Source organism: Mus pahari, chromosome 13 (genome assembly GCF_900095145.1).
Source record: "Mus pahari chromosome 13, PAHARI_EIJ_v1.1, whole genome shotgun sequence".
Classification (NCBI taxonomy): domain Eukaryota; kingdom Metazoa; phylum Chordata; class Mammalia; order Rodentia; family Muridae; genus Mus; species Mus pahari.
The window spans coordinates 45,320,756-45,338,503 of NC_034602.1; the positions used below are offsets into that span (position 1 = coordinate 45,320,756).

Genomic DNA, 17,748 nt, shown 5'->3' on the forward strand with positions numbered 1-17,748 from the left:
AAACAAATCAATAAGGAGTGACTGTGTTCCAATAGTCCTGTTCCACAGAGCTGGAAAACCGGCTTTCTTCTCTACATGGTCCACTAGGTATTGAAGGAATGAACAGGGGTTGGAGAATCTAAAATCATTCACTCTCACCACAGGAAGTTCATTTACACTTACCAGTGTGTGGGAGCAGATCAGACACGCAAACAATAACTGTGTCTGTTTTTCTCGCTCCTGCCGGCCACTCCATCCATCACCTAAGAAGACTTTGGCTCCAGAACATTCTCTCTCCAAGCTGGCTGGATCAAACTTTCCACGGTCAGAAAAGCAATTGTATTGGCTTAAAAGTCCTATTTTGTCCAATTTCTGCTGAGTAAATAAGCAAGACTTCCCTTGATGTCCATAAAGCACGAAGTTATGCCGAGCAGGCGATGATGTCAACGTGGCCTTCACCATCAAGGTATGTCTGGGGAGATATTTCCCCTCAAGCACAGCCCGCCCCTTCCCAGACAGAGCGGACCAGAGATGCACCATCCCCTCAACGATCAATATTTCTCCTTGTGCCACAGACCCTCAATACTAGTTAGCATGCACTTTCATTCTAACTCAGACCCTACAAACACGGATAAGGTTGGTTTGGTTTGATTTCATTGGGGGCTCACTTTCCTGGCTCCACTCTTTGTCTCAAGGTGAGGAAACCTGGAGACTCTAGCATCCTAGTGCCAGCCCACTGGGAAGGACCAAGACACTCTCTGGTTAATCTGTCCCACATTTTTCGGGGAAGAGACGGTACATCACACAGAGACACATGGGCCTGGGAGTACCCTCCGGGATGAGTAAGCCATTCTCTGGGTGAAGATAGAAGGCAGGGGCTGCCAAGGCACAACCCTGTCAGCAATTCCTCACCCTCTTCCCTCAGACCCTCCCTCTGAGGGACAGGACGAGCCAATAGAAAGAGTAACTAAATTCACTTTGGACTATTTATGGTTTGCTCCTGCCTATCCATCATCTTGCAGAATTGCTTGGGTCCTTTATTTCTTCTCTACCACATTTCCTACTGCTCCTGCACTCTTGGCAGGCAGCAAAAGCAGAAGGCAAAAGGCAGGGTCCACAGAGTGGGAGAGTCCAGCATGATGACTGGGTCAACCAGGGATGTCACTGGCAAATAGGACATTTGGAGATTACCTCTGAATTCCAAATACCCACAATCACAGTTCCACAAGCTGAGTAACTGAGGGTCCTTAAGATTAAAAAAAAAAAAAAAAAAAAAAAAAAAACTTTTTACATCCTGCGCTGTGTATTGTGAAAGGATAATGAATAATCCTGAGTGGTAATGGATGGGATGTGCGCACTTACAGGGCTTCCGGTACGAGACTCTATCACAGCCGCTGTCTGCTAACGATCTCGCTCTACATCTAAGTTGCTAATGCCCTCTTATTTCTTTGTCCCTAGTTGTCTAACAAGCTCAAATGTCCACTCTGAATACTTCAGCTCTACAGCTGACATCCATATTGCCTAGAGTGAGATTTATTTTCTCACTTAAGGGGGGGAAAAATTACCCATTGGAGACTAGAGTTCAGTTGGCAGATTTGCCTTCTGGAAGCTCCAATGTCAAGGGCAGGACTAGGGGCTGTCCCAGTCAGGCAAGGGAAGGTAGGGGAGCTCAGTGGTGTCAGAACGCAGCAGGAGGATCTGTGAGGCAGGCTGAATCCTGTGTGAGGAGACTTCCCAGCAGCAGTGACATTAGCAAAAGCAATTCAACCACCGGTTCCCTCTGGAGGGCCCTCACTCTCCGGAGGCTCTCTTCATCTTGACCTTTGGTGACCTCAGGATTTTCTGGCAGTCACTGGAACCAGGAATCATCTTTTCAGCAATCTGCCTGGCATGACTTCCCGGCCTATCTTTCAGGTCTCATCACAATTATTCGTACTCTGGCAGTGTCCTAGCTACGGGCACAGGACTCCTGTGGGCTGGCACTGAAGGTTACTTTGTCCCAGTCAACGAAGAAGGGAGGTGCCCTTCCTCAGAACCCTGGCTCTAGGAGACAGACTCCCCCAGAAGGTCATGCTCAGAAAGCTACTTGCATCCCAGTCTTTGCAAGCAGGCCGACATTAAAATAGGAATGGACCACCAAATCACGAAGAGTTGGCACTGTGGCACCCACTGCTCCGTCGCCTTCGCCTTGGGAGACAATGCAGCTCAAATGCTGTCCCTGAGTTTTTACCTCGCCCTTACCAATGGTAAATAGGTTCTGGGTTTACTTTTCTTTCCCTTCTTTCTTCCTCTTGAACATCCTGCTTCTATTCCGCGGCCCATCCCTCCTGCTCTGTGCATCTTAGGTTACTTTAGACATGATCTCACATCCTGGACAGTTGCACAGCAGCTGGTCGGTCATAGCTGGAGCCCTGCTAATGCACTATACATTTATGCGACAGGGAAATGGTCTATCAGAAGCAAACTCCAGAACACAATCGAGCTCTCAGGCTGTCTGTGTGGCCTGCAGCAGCTTGCTTAACCTCTCTGAGACTACTCTCTCCTCTGAGTGCCGATCATAACAGCTGCTAGCTCACATAGGGTGTTACTAAGATTAATGTTGGGCAGTGGCCACACGTGACTTAGCACAATGGAAGCTGTTCTTATGGCTTTCAAGTTCTGAAATGGCTTTCACCATGAGCTTCTGTCTAGACATTCTGCTCCACCTGCTTGCCTCTATCTCCCTCCCAACCAGTCAGTTCCGCCAGGAGGCATTCCTTGATCAAGGAGAACCCACACAGTAACACATCACATCTTCACACACACACACACACACACAGTCACTCACACAACACATACACACATGCTCACACAACACACACACACACACACACACACACATTCTCTCTCTCCCTCCCTCCCTCTCTCCCTCTCTCTCATTCTCTGTGCATGTGTGACAGACTTTTACATTTTCCCCAGTTCACACCCCAAGCCTAGAAGCCCCACCTTCCACGCGTATCTCAGGTATAGTGTCCCAGAAGAGCACTGTCACCAACACACGGCTTGCCACTCAGAACAAACTGTGGAGGCTGCCTCTGGAATCCAGCTTTAGCTTAGGTGGGCAAAGCTCTCTCGGTCAGTGATGCATGGCTCTCTTGCTCATTCAAGTGTCTGATATCCTGCTATCAGACGCTGCTTCTCCCCCACCCCAGAAGGAAGTGCTCAAGCAGGGACACTGACAGGTACCTCCACCATCTTCTTATACCCACCCCTCACCCAGCTACTAGATGTGTGTTCATGTTGATCTCTCCACATCACGGGTCCACCGCCTCACTTTCCTCGGCCGCTCCTGTTGACTCTTGGATCATTTCTCCTCTTGGCTCTGTCCCTATAACCCCCTCCCCCCCCCCCAATTGGTGAGCATGGAGCTTCTGTCACTGCCACATTAGCCTTTAGGTCTTTACACTTGTTCCTCTGATGTTGTCAGCTGTCAAGAAGTGCCCCGCCCCCAACCAGGCCTTGAGAGTCTCACGTGAAACTTTCCAGATTATCTGAATGGAACTATTTCATGGACTGCTCAACTCCATAAATTCTGGCTGTGCACTAACCAGCAGTGCTCTGTATGCAGGATCATCTATTTAAACAAAACCCCCGTCATCTGACATGTCAGCTTTATTTATGAGTCTGTGTACTGTAACCCCGTGGCATAAATATTAAATAATAACATCCCTTGGGCAAACAAACAAACAAACAAAAAAATCATTCCCATTACCTTACCTGACATCTTCTTATGAAAATATAAAGTAAACCCAACCACAAAAAAAAAAAATGGCATTAGTTAATCCTAAAGTACCAGTATATAAGAAAGGATTGTTCAACAGGTAGAGAGGGGGGAACAATTAATATTTGCATTTTTACACTGTCTTGCTCAAGAAATGAAAGAAGTAAAGAGTGTTGAAAACAACAGCAAACTTGCATAGGTGACAAATTTCTTCAAACCCAAATTCCGAGCCCTGACAGCACCTCCTTAGCAGATGAGCTTAGAAGACCAGACTCCAAACACCGTCACTGCACATGAACCGGGTTCTGGACAATGACATTGCTCGTTTTTTAAGCATTCTGTGAATTTCCTATTACATCAGTTTCATGATTCAGCATTTTCCTTTTCATTTATTTACAGTAATATACGGCGAGATAACCTAAGCTTTCCGCAGGATCCTGGAACATAAAGTAGGCTGGGCAGCAAGGGTGTAGCCTTCTGTAAATTTACTATTGCTCAGAACTGAGGAACAAATGGGAGAAAGCAAGTCGTCCAAAGAACTGGGAAATATCTCCTCACCTTACTCTGAGGGTCTCAATTTCTCTGGTATTTAAAATAGGTGACTGCCATCTAGTTTGTAAGTCTAACAGAAGGCAAGAAGTGTGCAAATTGCAAACTGTGCATAAGCTAAACGCAGCTCTGAAACTGACAACGTTCAAGACGCAACTAAAGTCCCCACTCTGGCGGTAAGCGTGGTACAAAGAAGTAGATTTCATTCTGGCACCCGCAACTTGGCTGGAGTGACCAAGGAGTTGAAGAGCCTCTGGAAAGGCAAGGTGCGGTGGTGGCACGGAACCGTCTGGGCTCCGGAAGGACCCGATGTAAACTCAAAGGAGGGTCGGGGTCGGGGGGGGGGGGGCGCAGGAGAAAAGGAGAAGTTGGGCACAAGGAGCAAAGGAGCTTCAAGAAGGTGAATGAAAAGCCCAGGACAGGTGGGGACAGGGCTGGGGAGCCACGCTCCAAGGGGCGGAAAGCAAATGCAGGGTAGGGAGGGTACAGCGTTGTTGGGGACAAGAAGGGTACTCTAGGGGAACCTAGCCCTGGTCTCCAGCAAGGCGGTGAGGAAGAGGAATGACTCCAGCGAGAGTAGCCGGCAAGTCCGGTCCACGCACCGGGTACTCATCCCAAGGGCTGGGAGCGCCCGGGGCGCAGTGGCAAGAAAAAGAGACAAACTCGCGGCGACATCCCCACCTCCTGCGGTTGGGGTCCCAGGCCACCCCCACCCCGTCCCCAGGGCCCGCGCAGAAGGAAGGACCCTAATAGGGTCCGGCGCTCACCAGGTAGCAGAGAAAGAGCAACGCGCTGGCAGGGCGGCCGCCGAGGCCCGGGGGGACACCGCGGCTCGGGGGGACCATGGCTGCGGCCCGGGGACCGAAAGCGGGCGGCGGGGGCTGCTGCTGCTGCTGCTGCTGCTGTCGCCGCCGTGGCCACCAAAGCCCCGCGCCGCGCCACTGCATGGCGAGGCCGCCCGGATCCCGGCCGGAACAGGTCACCTGGTGCAGGGATCGGCCCCCGCCCGAGGCGCCACCTTCCCTCCCGCCCTCGGCCGGCGGCCCGCCGCGCGCGGGGCCACCTGCCGCTGCCACCGGACCCGCCGCCGCCGCCGCCACCACCGCCACCGCCGCTCCCGCCGCCGCCCCCGCAGCCCCAACCGAGCGCCGGCTCCTCCCCGCTCGCAGTCCCGTCCCCTCCCTCCCTCGGCCTCCCTGCCCAGCCCGCCTCCCTGGTCGCTCCCTCCGAACCCACGGCGTCCACCCCTCCGGGCCGTAGGCGCCCACACAGGTGGGGACCTCGTGGTCCCGCCCCCCACACCGGCCTCTGTTCGCCCCCGGGTCCGCCGGGCTCTCGGTCGCCCCCATCCCTTTCTCTTGCTTCCTCCTCCGCCCCTTCCGCGCCCTTGCAGTCCGCGATTCCCCCCCCCCCTCACCCCTTCTACTACCCACTTTCTCCGTTTCCTCCACGTCCTTTCTCCCTAACTCTCTCCCTTCTCCATCTCTCCCTCCCGCATCTCTAGCGGGAGCCCACCCTGCTGCTTGCCGCTCATTCCCACTTCGCGCCCGAGCACTAGACATTGGGGTTTGTTTGGTGGCTTGGGGGTAGTGGTGGCCCGGGCGCCATTCCGGCAGGGCGGGGGCCGAGGGTGCTTTCTTGGAGTTGAGCCACGCAGCCACTTGGCTTCTAATCCTTAGGGATGGATTTTGACCCCTGCTAACCTCCACCTGTCCACCTGCAGGGCTTGGGGCCGCTTTCCTGCTTGCAGGTTTAGAGCCCAGGCTGTGCCCCACCCTGCCGCCTGATTGGTGACGCGTTCTGGATGTTTCCCCGGGGTTTTGTGCGGTGTGGCCGCTGCTGCCTCCGCGCTCTTTGTTTTAATTGTCCGGAGTATTGGCGCCCAGAGCGGGTTTGTATTTGATTTGCATCCCTGAGCTCTGGCTTCCACTTGGACGAGGAGAAAACGAATTAATTAGGCCAGTACAACCGTACCCAAGCCCCAAATGAAAGGAGGTGAGGCCCATGAAGTGTGCAAACAGCTTACAAAAAAAAAAAAAAAAAAAAAAAAAAAAAAAAAAAAATCAGGACACATCCTAGGCTTTGGGGAGGCAGGGTGGGACTGGATGCTAGTAGACCTGGGTTCTGGAGCCACTCGCAGGTGAGATGAGCCTCATGGACAGGGCAAGCAATTCAGGGCTTGCCCTGTAGTTCCGGGAAGTGCTTGGCTGTCCTGCATCTGAGAAGACTGCTTGGGAGCCAAGGGCTGGTGTTGTGAGATAGTTAACCCATGTTGAAAAGTTTGTCCCTTTGGCACTGGTGTGGATTTGTGTGGATGGGAACTATTAATAGATTGGAACTCACGTAACACAATCCTTTCCCTGAGGAGTTGTCACTACTGTGGTCCAAGTAATGCCAATTGCAGGGGTGGGGGTTGGGGGGGTGGGTGCGGGAGGAATGAGGTAAGTCCAGAGTCAGTTGCTGGTCCTGGCTACAGTGGGGATATCAGCAAAGAGCTGGGACTCCCTTGCTCATTTTTGATTTCTTAGATTGCCTATGAGTTCGGGGCCAATCACAGCTAGAAGGCTCTCAGACCTTAGTTTAGTCCAAGGCACCTGGAGAGCAAGCAAATAGAAGGCAGAGTAGAGTGGCCCTGCGTTCTTGGTCAGTCTCAGTCCTGGATGGCTACTGCCAGAGAAGCCTCCTGGTGAGGGAGTTTCCAAGGTGACAGTACAGAATCAGGGAGGTCTCACTTTTCAAGCCATGGGCTTACAGGAAGGATGCTGCCTGGCTGGCCAGCTGCAAACACAATAAAGCACTTGGGAAGTTTGACAGATGTTGCCAGGCTGCCTGTCCCACTTCCACAGAAACAAAGCACTTAAAATTCTCCTCTGTGATGCAGGGAACTATTTATTCCATTTAGTGTCCAAGGGAACAAAAGATGGGGTGGCTTTGTCCCAGATCCCATCTGTATTTTTTCCATCAAAGGAAAAAAATTCCACAGATTTTTCCCCCTGATTTTCTTTTTTCTTGTTTTCTTTCTTTCTTTCTTTCTTTCTTTCTTTCTTTCTTTCTTTCTTTCTTTCTTTCTTTCTTTCTTTCTTTCTTTCTTTTTCTTTTTTGAGACAGGGTCATGATTCTATGTACCCAAACTGGCCTGAAGCATGAGATCTTCCAGCATCAGCCTCCTGAATGCTGGGATTGCAGGCAAGGACCACTACATTAGGTTGTTAGTATGTGTCAGGGAAAATGTTGGCTTGTTTAAGAAAAGAGGGTGTCAGAGGCAAGACAGAATTTGTGGGTGTCCACTGGTCTTCCTGCCTTTCTCCAGAGTTTCTGTCCTTTCTTGTGGGCCCAGATTTCCTCTTTCCTCTGGGAACTGAATGGTCTCCCCTGTGGCTTGCAGACGAAGATACAGTTTTCAAAAGCTTATAAGCTTTCGGCAGCTGCATTTTCTCAAGTGTAGCCCATGCAGAGGTGTTCCACTGGAGCTGGACCACACTTAATGTAGCACCCTGTATCTAGATGTGCATTTGCTTGTCTTCTGTAGCACTGGGTACTATTTAGGAATAGTACCACTCTTTAGGAATTCAGAAGTGGGCAGGAACATCCATTTTCATCTGGAGCAATGGGCACACTTCAGAAAACTGACCTAGACACAGTGTGGTCCTCTAAAATGACCACTGAATAACTTTGTTACCCAGAGAATGAGAATGGGCTTGCCTGATGACTCCTATATTGGAAAAAGGCAGAGAAAAGTCTTCACATGGAGACTTTGGGGTCTAGAAGACACTTATTGCCCAAGCCTCTGCTCTAGCAGACTGCTTGAAGAGTATGGCTTTATTTCAGAAGAAAGCCCCTTGTTTGGAAACAAATCTGTTTTCCCCACTGCCTTGTGGAAGGACTTGAAACTCTATCATCACAATTCATTGGTTTGAATTAAGCTTTTATACTCCACTAAAATCCAAAGGCCCCCAGGAGGAGGCTGTTTGAATCTGGCCTCCCTTGTGCCTACCTTAGTGTAAGATAGTTTATCATCTCCCCATTAAGGAGACAGGAAGAGAAAAGCAAACCCATACCCAACCCTGACCAAAACCAAGGCAATCAAGGGAGTTCAGGTGATTCAGTAGGAGAAAAAGCCAAGGATCTAGAGCCAGGGGGAATAGGGAGGTACCTTCTGTTTAAGTAGCCCCACCCATCTCTGCAAGACCCACCCCTCAGCCAGTTATTCTCAAACCCCGACGTGGTTTAAGATCAGCAAAGTCATAGCAAATGGAATTGGCCAGCAAGAAACTTGATGAGCAAAAAACCATTCAGAACAAAGAAACTAAAATGTATTCTGTCAATATCATTTAACCAAAAGAACAAGGCATGTTTTTTGCTGTTTTTTTGTTTTGTTTTGTTTTTAATTAGAGAATGAGGGAGGTAGAGCGGAGAGGCAGTGCATGCCTGTCAAGCCAGCTCTTGGGAAACTGAGGCAAGAGGCGCAAGAACACAAGGCCGGTCTAGAAAACATACAGGAGAGTGGTCCAGCAGCTTAGTAGGCTAAGGTACATGCCACCAAACCCGATGGCCTGGGTACCACCCACAGCATCTACAAACTCCCAGGGTGGGGAGCTGGCTCAGGGCTGAACACTGCTGTGCAAGTATGAGGTCTAGGACCCTAGGACTCACAGGGAAGTCAGACGTGCTGGCTCCTGCCTGAGACCTCACCACTGGGCAACAGAGACAGGGCCATCCTTGGAGTTTGCTGGCCATCCAGTCTAGTCAAAACAGGGAGCTCCAGGCTCATTGATACACTGCCCATGTCTCAAAAGAAATAAGATGGAGAAGTGATCAAAGGTGCCCTGTGTTGACATCTGCCCTCCACATCTGCACAAATGAGTGAGCACACATGCATATCACACACACACACACACACACACACACACACACACACATCGCAAATAGATGATGATAGATAGATAGATAGATAGATAGATAGATAGATAGATAGATAGATAATCATTTAGATATCATGTAATTTGCTTGTGAAGAACTCACAACTGGTCTTTGTCTCCTGCTAAGGGTCAGTAGGAACTCACCTCTGACCTAGTATGGTCCATATGGGTACTTAGAAACTATGCCCCAGGCAAAGAATGCTCTTTTATACCCAGCATATGTCCCACAGAGGCATATGACCCCTGGGCACTGTGAGGTGGAAAGGCACTCTGGCCTGTGGCCTATCCCTTCTGATTCCCTCCTATATAAATTTCCAGGGCCCAGAGAAGGCCTCTGGCTCTAAGAAGCCTTCTGTTCTAATTACGATTACTGTGTTATGAAACACCATGACAGAGTGATTTGGGGAGGAGAGGGTTAATTTGGCTTACCCTTCCACAGCACTGTTCATCATCGCAGGGAGTCAGGACAGGAACTCAAACTGGCAGGACCCTGGAGTCAGGAGCTGCTGCAGAGGCTATGGAGGAGTGCTGCCTACTGGCTTGCTCCTCATAGCTTGCTCAGCCTGCTTTCTTATAGACCACAGAACCAATAGCCCAGGGATGGTCCCACCCAAGATGAGCTGTGCCCTAAGAAAATGCCCTATAGTCCTACCTATAGCTGGATCTTATGGAGGCGTTTTTCTCAGTTGAGGTTGCCTCCTCTCCAAGGACTTGAGTTTGTGTCAAGTTGACACACAACTAAGCCAGCCCTCTCCAAAGTACAGAGTCAGTTCTCTAGTAGCCATTGGCCACTTCTGCCTCAGATCCTTCTTGCTCAGCAACTTATTCCCCTCAAATAAAACAGAACGTCTTGGAAAGCAGGGCATATTTCCTGAGTGCTGCTGTATGCCTGCCACACACCTCTCAAACAGCCCATTTGCTGAATCCTTCCCATGCTCCCTTGCTCTTCCTCTGTTCTCCATCCCTCCCTGCCTCCTTTCCTCTGCCACCCGTGTTATCTCCCGATCTGTTTCCACACACAGGCTCCCTTCACTTTTCTGCAATGCCAGTTATTCAAAGGGTGGAGGGTGAACTGCAACATTTGCCTTTCCCACCCAAATAGAAGAGAATAAAGCAAAACCATTAGGGAACTTTGCCTTCAGTGGGGCCACCCTCCCAGAAGGGAAAACACGGCTTTTCCTCTCAGCCATAGATGGATGACCTCTGGGACCCAGCTGTATCCCAAAAGTGTCTTTTCATGTTTGGTGTTTCCATTCTCTGGTAATTCCTAGAGTGTCTCACCAGGATTCTCTGTTTTGGATCCTCGCACTTCTGGCCACTCCCCTCTTGTCCCTTCCTTAGACCACCCCACCAGATTCCATCCTCAACTCCTCAGGAACCTTGTGCCATGACCCGCAGCACTTCCTGAGACCACAGAGTCTGGCTCTGAGAAGCCAGAGAGGCAGGACTGGAGGGCTGGAATCTTGGTGTTTTGAGGGGCGGTGTTGAAGGTCTCAGAATCACTCTGGCTGGAGCCCCGGTATGCTCCGGAATGAGCTCTATTTCTGGGCCTGTCAAATGAAATGTCGTTGCTCCTAGTTATTTTTGGCTCTTTGCCCTTCTGCATAGGTGCGTGTTCAGCTCAATTCTTCCCTCACCCCGAGCTGGGGAGACAGGCAGCTTCCCTTTGCCAAGCCTTTCTTGGGTCAGGAGCACCTGCACCAACAGCAGCTCACAACAGACAGCAGTTTTCTGTCCTGCACATGGGTCGGTGGGCTAAAGGGAGCCACTTTCTCTGGCCTTCTTGGACCACTGAAGAGTTCTGTGGGCTGAGCATCCGGGTCAGGTAGATGCAGGTGTCCACAGCCTCATCTTGCTTCCTGTCCTGACGAGGATGCTTTCAGATTCTTCAGCCATCCTCATGGGGACTTAGGAAAAGACAGAGGACCACTGCTGGCTCAGAGAGTGCAGAAACACCAGAGCATCTGGGCAAGGTACCCAGGATGCAGCAAGCCAAGGGCCTGGGTCTGTAAGTGTAAGGGTGTCTGCGTGAGTGAGTTGAGAGCACGCGTGTGGAGAAAGAGTGCAGTGGAGAGAAGTTGGGGGTGAACACATAGATGTCGTGGGGAGGGGGATCGAATGGGAAGGGAAACTGACCTGTAGCCAGGAGAAAGGTATCCAGCAAGTCAGCAGAACGAGATTAGGGACAGTATGACTGTCCGCGAGAGCTCCCGGGAAAGCCTGGGAGAGGATGTGCCCACATGTCACAACTCTGTTTCGTAACTGACCCTGCAGTCCTCCAGCAGCCATTAGCATGGGTTTGGGGATCCTGATTTATTGGGAATGTACTCTATCAAGCCAAAGAAAACAGCAGTAGCAAGGCAGACACTGGTGAACAGCTCCACACCAAACCTGGAAAAGTACAAGGTTGGACAAGGCCTGGGTCCTCTCAGCTCTCTCTCTCTCTCTCTCTCTCTCTCTCTCTCTCTCTCTCTCTCTCTCTCTCTCTCTCCTTCTTCCCACTGAGGCAAGTCGTCTTCGTTCCTATCAAACATCCCTTTGATATACCTATTCAGTGAGTCCATACGACACGCCTCTGAAGCAGGCGCCGCCACCGTCATCAATCTTATTTTACAGATGAGGAAATTAAGGTACTTGAAAGTACCCAGGCCCCACGGCTGGGAGGCAGTATGGCTAGTTTGAATTCAGGCCCTTACTTATTTATTAGTTATTAGCATCGTTGTGGGCTGGGCCTGGGGGTTGAGCCGAGGGTGCGGTGTGTGCTTAACAAGCCTACCACCACCAAGGTGTGCCACAGTTTCTCTCAAAGCAGTTCTATCCCAGGCCTAGTGCTCCCCCCCCCCCAACTCCCACCAGTGCATCAGACTCGAGCTATAAAGGACTAAGGAGGTAGCCAGGCTCTGCTCAGAATGTGAGGTCCCACGTGGATTTCAGACTTGGATCTCTGCCATTCTTCACTAGTTGCAGGGGAACGTAGGTTACCATGGCAGATACACTTTCCAGGGCCCAGCTGACCACTGCCTGGTTGAGTTACCTTGGCATGGCACTAATAACTATTGGACCTCAGTCCTCACATCTCTAAGACTTGGTACAAAGTGGCTGCTCTGCCCACTTGCATGGCATTGAGGAGGCCTGGTGAGGGAGCACCATGTATGCATGGCACATGGCACATTGATAAGAGAAAAGCATTGCCTGTGTTTTTGTGTCCTCACCAACTTCACTTAAAGGCTCATAGAGAAAGATGCATGATTTCCAAGACCCTGGAAAATAGACAAAGGTGCAAACCCAATGCCGCTGGTCTTCCAAGATGACTCCACCCATGAGCCACAGCCCCATTATCGTGCTGTGAGAAGTCTGTCCTCTTGGAGATGCCAGCTATCATGTGAAGGATGCTGGGACTACCCCCACTCGGTGAGGAAGCCCAAGCTAGTCACATAGAGGGAGAGAGTGATGTTCAGCCGGTCTCTAGTCAGCCTAGCTGTGCAAGCCCAGGTGCTGGTGGATGAAGGAGTACGCCACCTCCAATACCCAGAAGTCCCTAGGCAGACGTCTTAACAAAGTCTTGTCAATCTGCTGACCCATGAAAGATAAAAATAAATTGGAGTTTGAGCCACCCATCCTGTAGGCAGCTTACTCATAGCAATAGGTAAACAAAACAGAACCCTGGGAAACTTGCTATTTTTTTATGATCTATTTTTATTTTATATGCATTAGTGTTTTTGCCTGCATGTATGTCTGTGTGAGGGTGTCAAGATTTTGGAGTTACAGACAGTTGTGAGCTGCCATGTGGGTGCTGGGAATTGAACCCAGGTCTCTGTCGGAGCAGTCAGTGCTCAACTGCTGAGCCCTATCTCCAGTCCCTAACAACTTGTTTTTGTTTTTGTTTTTTTAACTGAAATGTGTTGTTTGCCCAGAGCTTCCTAGCACACAAAGCAAAAACGAGCAGGATGGATTAGCTGCGTCTGTTGTCTTGTAGTGCCATGACCTACATGAGTATAGAGTCAACCCACTTCAACGTTGACAAACCAAAATGAAAAGCAAAACCATTCAGGAGTCTCTGCTCTGTTTACCAGAGTTATAGACAGCCCAGTCCTGAAGATTCTGTAACCTGCCCTGCTAGGGTAAACACAAAGAATCACAGTTATCACAAAGAAGGAAGTGGCCCGGTTGGGTGACGCTCAGATCAGTTCAAGCCTCCCCCCCCCCCAACCTTGTTTGGATTTCATCATTTCTTGTGCCTACTGCTTCAGCCTCATCCCAAATTAAGTCACAAACAGGCTCGGTGACTTCAGGGTCCTAAGCAGGCAGAATTAATGACGAAAATAGAAATGCTGAAAATAGTGGAAACCAAAGCAGATTGGATGATTTATTCAAACCTTGAGGAGAAACGACTGTTCAGCCCAGAATTGAAATTTAGACCTGAGCTTTGTAATCAGCTAGGATGTACCTCTTTCTGGAATTAACCCTAAAAAGCAGAAAGGAGAAAAAAAACAGGAATTCCGCGTGGTGTCCTTGGGTCTGTATGTCGCTCCTTTGAGATGTTCCTGGCACTTCTGAAAGCCATTCTTTATGAAGTGACCTCTGAGGTCAGAAAGGCAAGCCACAAGGAATTTAAGAGAATGGGGTGTGGGGTTTGTATTCTCCACACCGTGGCTCTGGGGATGAGCCCACCTTGCCTGCTGGTCTCGTTCTTAGATGCCCAGATGGTCCCTCCTTTCCCTTGGCACCCTAACTGGACCCAGGTGACTCTTTGAAGGTAACAGGGTTGTCTTTTGTGCCTCATCCCCACTTGCTCCACCACTCACCCTAAAGTGGACGTCAGGGTCTTCTGTCTGCTGCTGCTTTCTTGGAGACTCAAGTCCCAGCCCAGCTCCTGGCCCTGAATTTGCTTCAACACTTTTTCATCTCAAGACAAGTTACATCTGTCTTTTTGTTTCATTCTGCAACAAGTCTATGGTGTCCGTTGCCGTGGCTGAATCATGGGGCTTAAAAAGATAAATGGAGTTCAGCTCCCCACCACACCTAGGGCTGTGACTGGGAATGGGGGCTCTGTGGATGGAGTCGTGGTAAAATGACGTCACAGGTGGACTGTGATTCTATGACTGGTGGCCTGGTAAGAGTAGGTGTGCACAAGGGAGTGACAATAAGAGATGGGGAGGATGGCCATGAAAGGCTGGGAATGGCGTCAGAGTTGGAAGGCCATAAGGCCAAGAATGCCTGGGGCTAGATCCTGCAGAGTTAAGGAAGGGTCCCCTCTGGAGACCTGGGAGGGAGCAGAGCTGTGCATGGCTTTACTGGAGCCTTGGGTTTGGATTTCCATCTTCCGGAACTGCAAGATGACACTTTCCTGTGGTTTTATTTTTGAGGCTGGGTCCCCTGTATCCAGGTTTGCCTCCAACTTTATGTGTAGCTGAGGATGACCTTGAATTCTTGACCCTTCGGCTTTCAACTCCCAAGTGTTGAGATTGCGTGCATACTCCACCATACCTAGTTTATGCCATGCTGGGGACCGAACCCCAAGCTCAAGATGCTAAACAAGTGAGCCACATCCCAGTCCCAACTCCTCATTGTTCCAGCATATGGTGTTTTACTTCAGAGAATCTAGAGGAAAAAAAAAGTATACAGCTAAGTTAGATGTTAATTCCCCAGTTTTAAATCCAGTGTTATCCAGGTACTTACTATGCCCCAGGCTCAGTGTTAAACTCTGGAACCCAAACCCAAGGCAAGAAAATAATACACAGCGAGCAAAATTTCCCGAGCAGGCTTGTGACTTTCGAAACTTACTCCATCGTGTGCCTTGAGCCCCCTGGTGTCCAGCATCCTCATACCCACACGCTCCTGCCCATCACTAGCGTCTGATTTGTGTCAGTGTCTGCTAGGAAGCGACCTTAGAGGGCTAAGCCAGCTCCTGGTTTTGCAGGCCTGTGAACTGAGGTTGAAGAGGTCCTGCTCCCAATAGAAAAGTGGCAGTGGGCTTGAATTCTCTTACTGCTTATTCATGATGTAAGTAAACCCAACACAAATAGGCACTAAGTTATGTGTGACTGGTAAAAGCAGTATTGTCCCCAGCCTGGTGTCTTAGAACGGAGAGCAAAGCCGTTATTGAGAGATGTGACTTCCCGAGGACAGCACTGGAAGAGACATTCAGGGTTGTGGCTTTCACGCATCCTTCGTCTTAGAGCACTTAAGAAGTTTCCATGTTGGTTCAATATAGGACTGGCTCCTTAGAGACTTCTGGAAGCGGGCCAAGGAAGCTCTCGCTCTCCTGTGTGCTTTGTGAGGCCACAGAAGCTGCGACCAATGCCCTCCTGGATGCAGAAGGAGTCGCTGGCCTCATTATATGCATGTACCACTACTGCTGTTTGAAACTCCAATACTGCTGAACAATTCAGAAATAGATCCATTATGGGTCTGCGTTCGCCCCAGGGCTTTAACACAGGTCACCAGAAAATCCAAGATTTCACAGTCAGTCCAACTCTTAAGAGGGAAAGAAAAATAAAAAGCATAATCACAAAAAAATAAATAATAAAACATAAATTCTCGGCAATACTTCTGCCCCTACCCCTCACTCCAACCTACCAGGAGCCCCTCTTCGCTTCTCTGCTGCTTTAGAATAAACAGCTCTTTAGCTGAACTTGAAATCTAAATTCTCTTCAGCTATTAATTGATAAGAGCATCCCCTCTTACTGCTCATGCTCTGAAGTAAGATTAGAGTGTAAATAAACTAGGTCAGGTTTAGCGAGACAGACGTGAATTGTTCTCTTCATTCCTCTTAATCTTAAAGGAATAACGAGGGTCTGAACATCACCGTTCAATGAGCAGTTACATCTCTGCTCCTTCAGACTTCAACCAAGTCAGTGTAGGAGCCTCCAGGGGTATTCACCAGGCCCCCAAAACTCACTGAGATCACAACCCCCTGTAGCTTTCTGCCTGGTGAGAGACTGTTGAAGTTATGCAAAGACTTGGCTGGGTTGGTATTCATTTTTAGACAAGATAGAATCTCCTGTATGGCAGGGAGATGGGGTGAGAAAATAAGAGTTTCCTGGACTACCCATAACCACAACGTGTTCAGCATTTCGTAAGCATTTACACAGCACATTAGAATCATCACCTAGTTATTAATCTCACTCTAGAGCTCTTCTGAACTTATGATGCCCACAGACGTTAATGAATGCTTTTGTCTATAGGTCTGGGACTGAGCCACTGTGATTGACAGTGCTCGGGGTAGCATAGGTACTGATGGAACTGTCACAGGGATGAAGGGTTAAACCATGGGAAGTGAAAAGACAGGAAGATGATGATGACAATGATGATGATGATGATGAGGGAGGAAGGAGAACGGAGACAAGACTGTAACTTCAAACACCTCATTAGGAAAATGGGGCAGTTAAGGAAGAACTCACCAAGTAATCTGCTTAAACTTTAATTAATTATTCATTTATATATATTTATGTGGCACACTTTCTCCAGGGAACCCGATGTGCTTTGCAAACATATTAAATAATTAACTCTCTCAAATCTGAGTGGAGAGGCAGCAGAAAGACTCTGTAAGTGGACAAGAGGTTTGGAGAATGACAACCCAAAGAGTCCCTCTTTGAGCAGAAAATCCCCTGTGCCCACACTGAGGTCACACAACAGGGGGACCTCTCTGGGGCTAATGAATACTTCAGGGATGTATTTGGGAGCCTTTCTTATTGAGCAGTCCAGATTGAGCAGGTCTTGTTTGGAGAGACAGATGATGATAGATGCATTAGATAAATAGATAAGCAGATGCTGGAATGAGCTACTACCAGAAGCCAGGGGGAAGCACGCTGTTAGAAGACAGAGTGGAACACATTTTGAAAACATGCCGCCTTCGAGATCAAAGTCAGGACGTATTTTAAATCAAGAATATCAATGACGGTATTACATAAAGCAGAACTGCCAAGGCCGAATGGCAAACAGGGAGCAATAAACATGCACTAACTTGTGTTTTATCACATCTTCAGTTCCTAAACTCTTCGTGCACTGTTGATGGGATCCAGGACTCGGTACACATGTCCCTACTCTTGGGAGCTTCAGGTGGGGAAAGGGGAGTCCCTGTGTGCTTAAGATCAGCCTGGGCTACGTGTATACATATTCAGCACAACTCTCCTCCCCAGACCATCAAGCAACAATCACATACCTTTAACAAACCTGCTGAACCAGTGGAGGTCGAACACAACACAACGGAACCGAACTTAGCAAACTATAAAAAGATGAGAGGCAGTGACAGCCACTAGGGCAGAGCGAGAAGGTCTGTCTTGAATGAGACAGTCGCTCAGCAGGAGGTTCATGGTCACTGAGCATGGGCATCATGTGTGTGTGTGTGTCTTAGTCAGGGTTTCTATTCCTGCACAAACATCATGACCAAGAAGCAACTTGGGGAGGAAAGGGTTTATTTGGCTTACATTTCCATACTGCTTTTGATCACCAAAGGATGCAGGACTGGAACTCAAGCAGGTCAGAAAGCAGGAGCTGATGCAGAAGCCATGGAGGGATGTTCTTTACTGGCTTGCTTCC

At 49.4% G+C, this 17,748-nt stretch overlaps 1 protein-coding gene across 1 annotated transcript in view; it reads right to left on the bottom strand.

Moving 5' to 3' along the window:
• The window catches only part of Sel1l3 (SEL1L family member 3), a 112,510-nt gene extending 107,136 nt beyond the window's left edge, over positions 1 to 5,374 (bottom strand). Inside the window, exon 1 of the mRNA XM_021210528.1 lies at positions 5,056 to 5,374. Coding sequence (XP_021066187.1) covers positions 5,056 to 5,235 — 180 coding nt within the window. The 5' untranslated portion in view covers positions 5,236 to 5,374. The remainder of the gene's footprint in view (positions 1 to 5,055) is intronic.
• Positions 5,375 to 17,748: the final 12,374 nt, after the last annotated feature.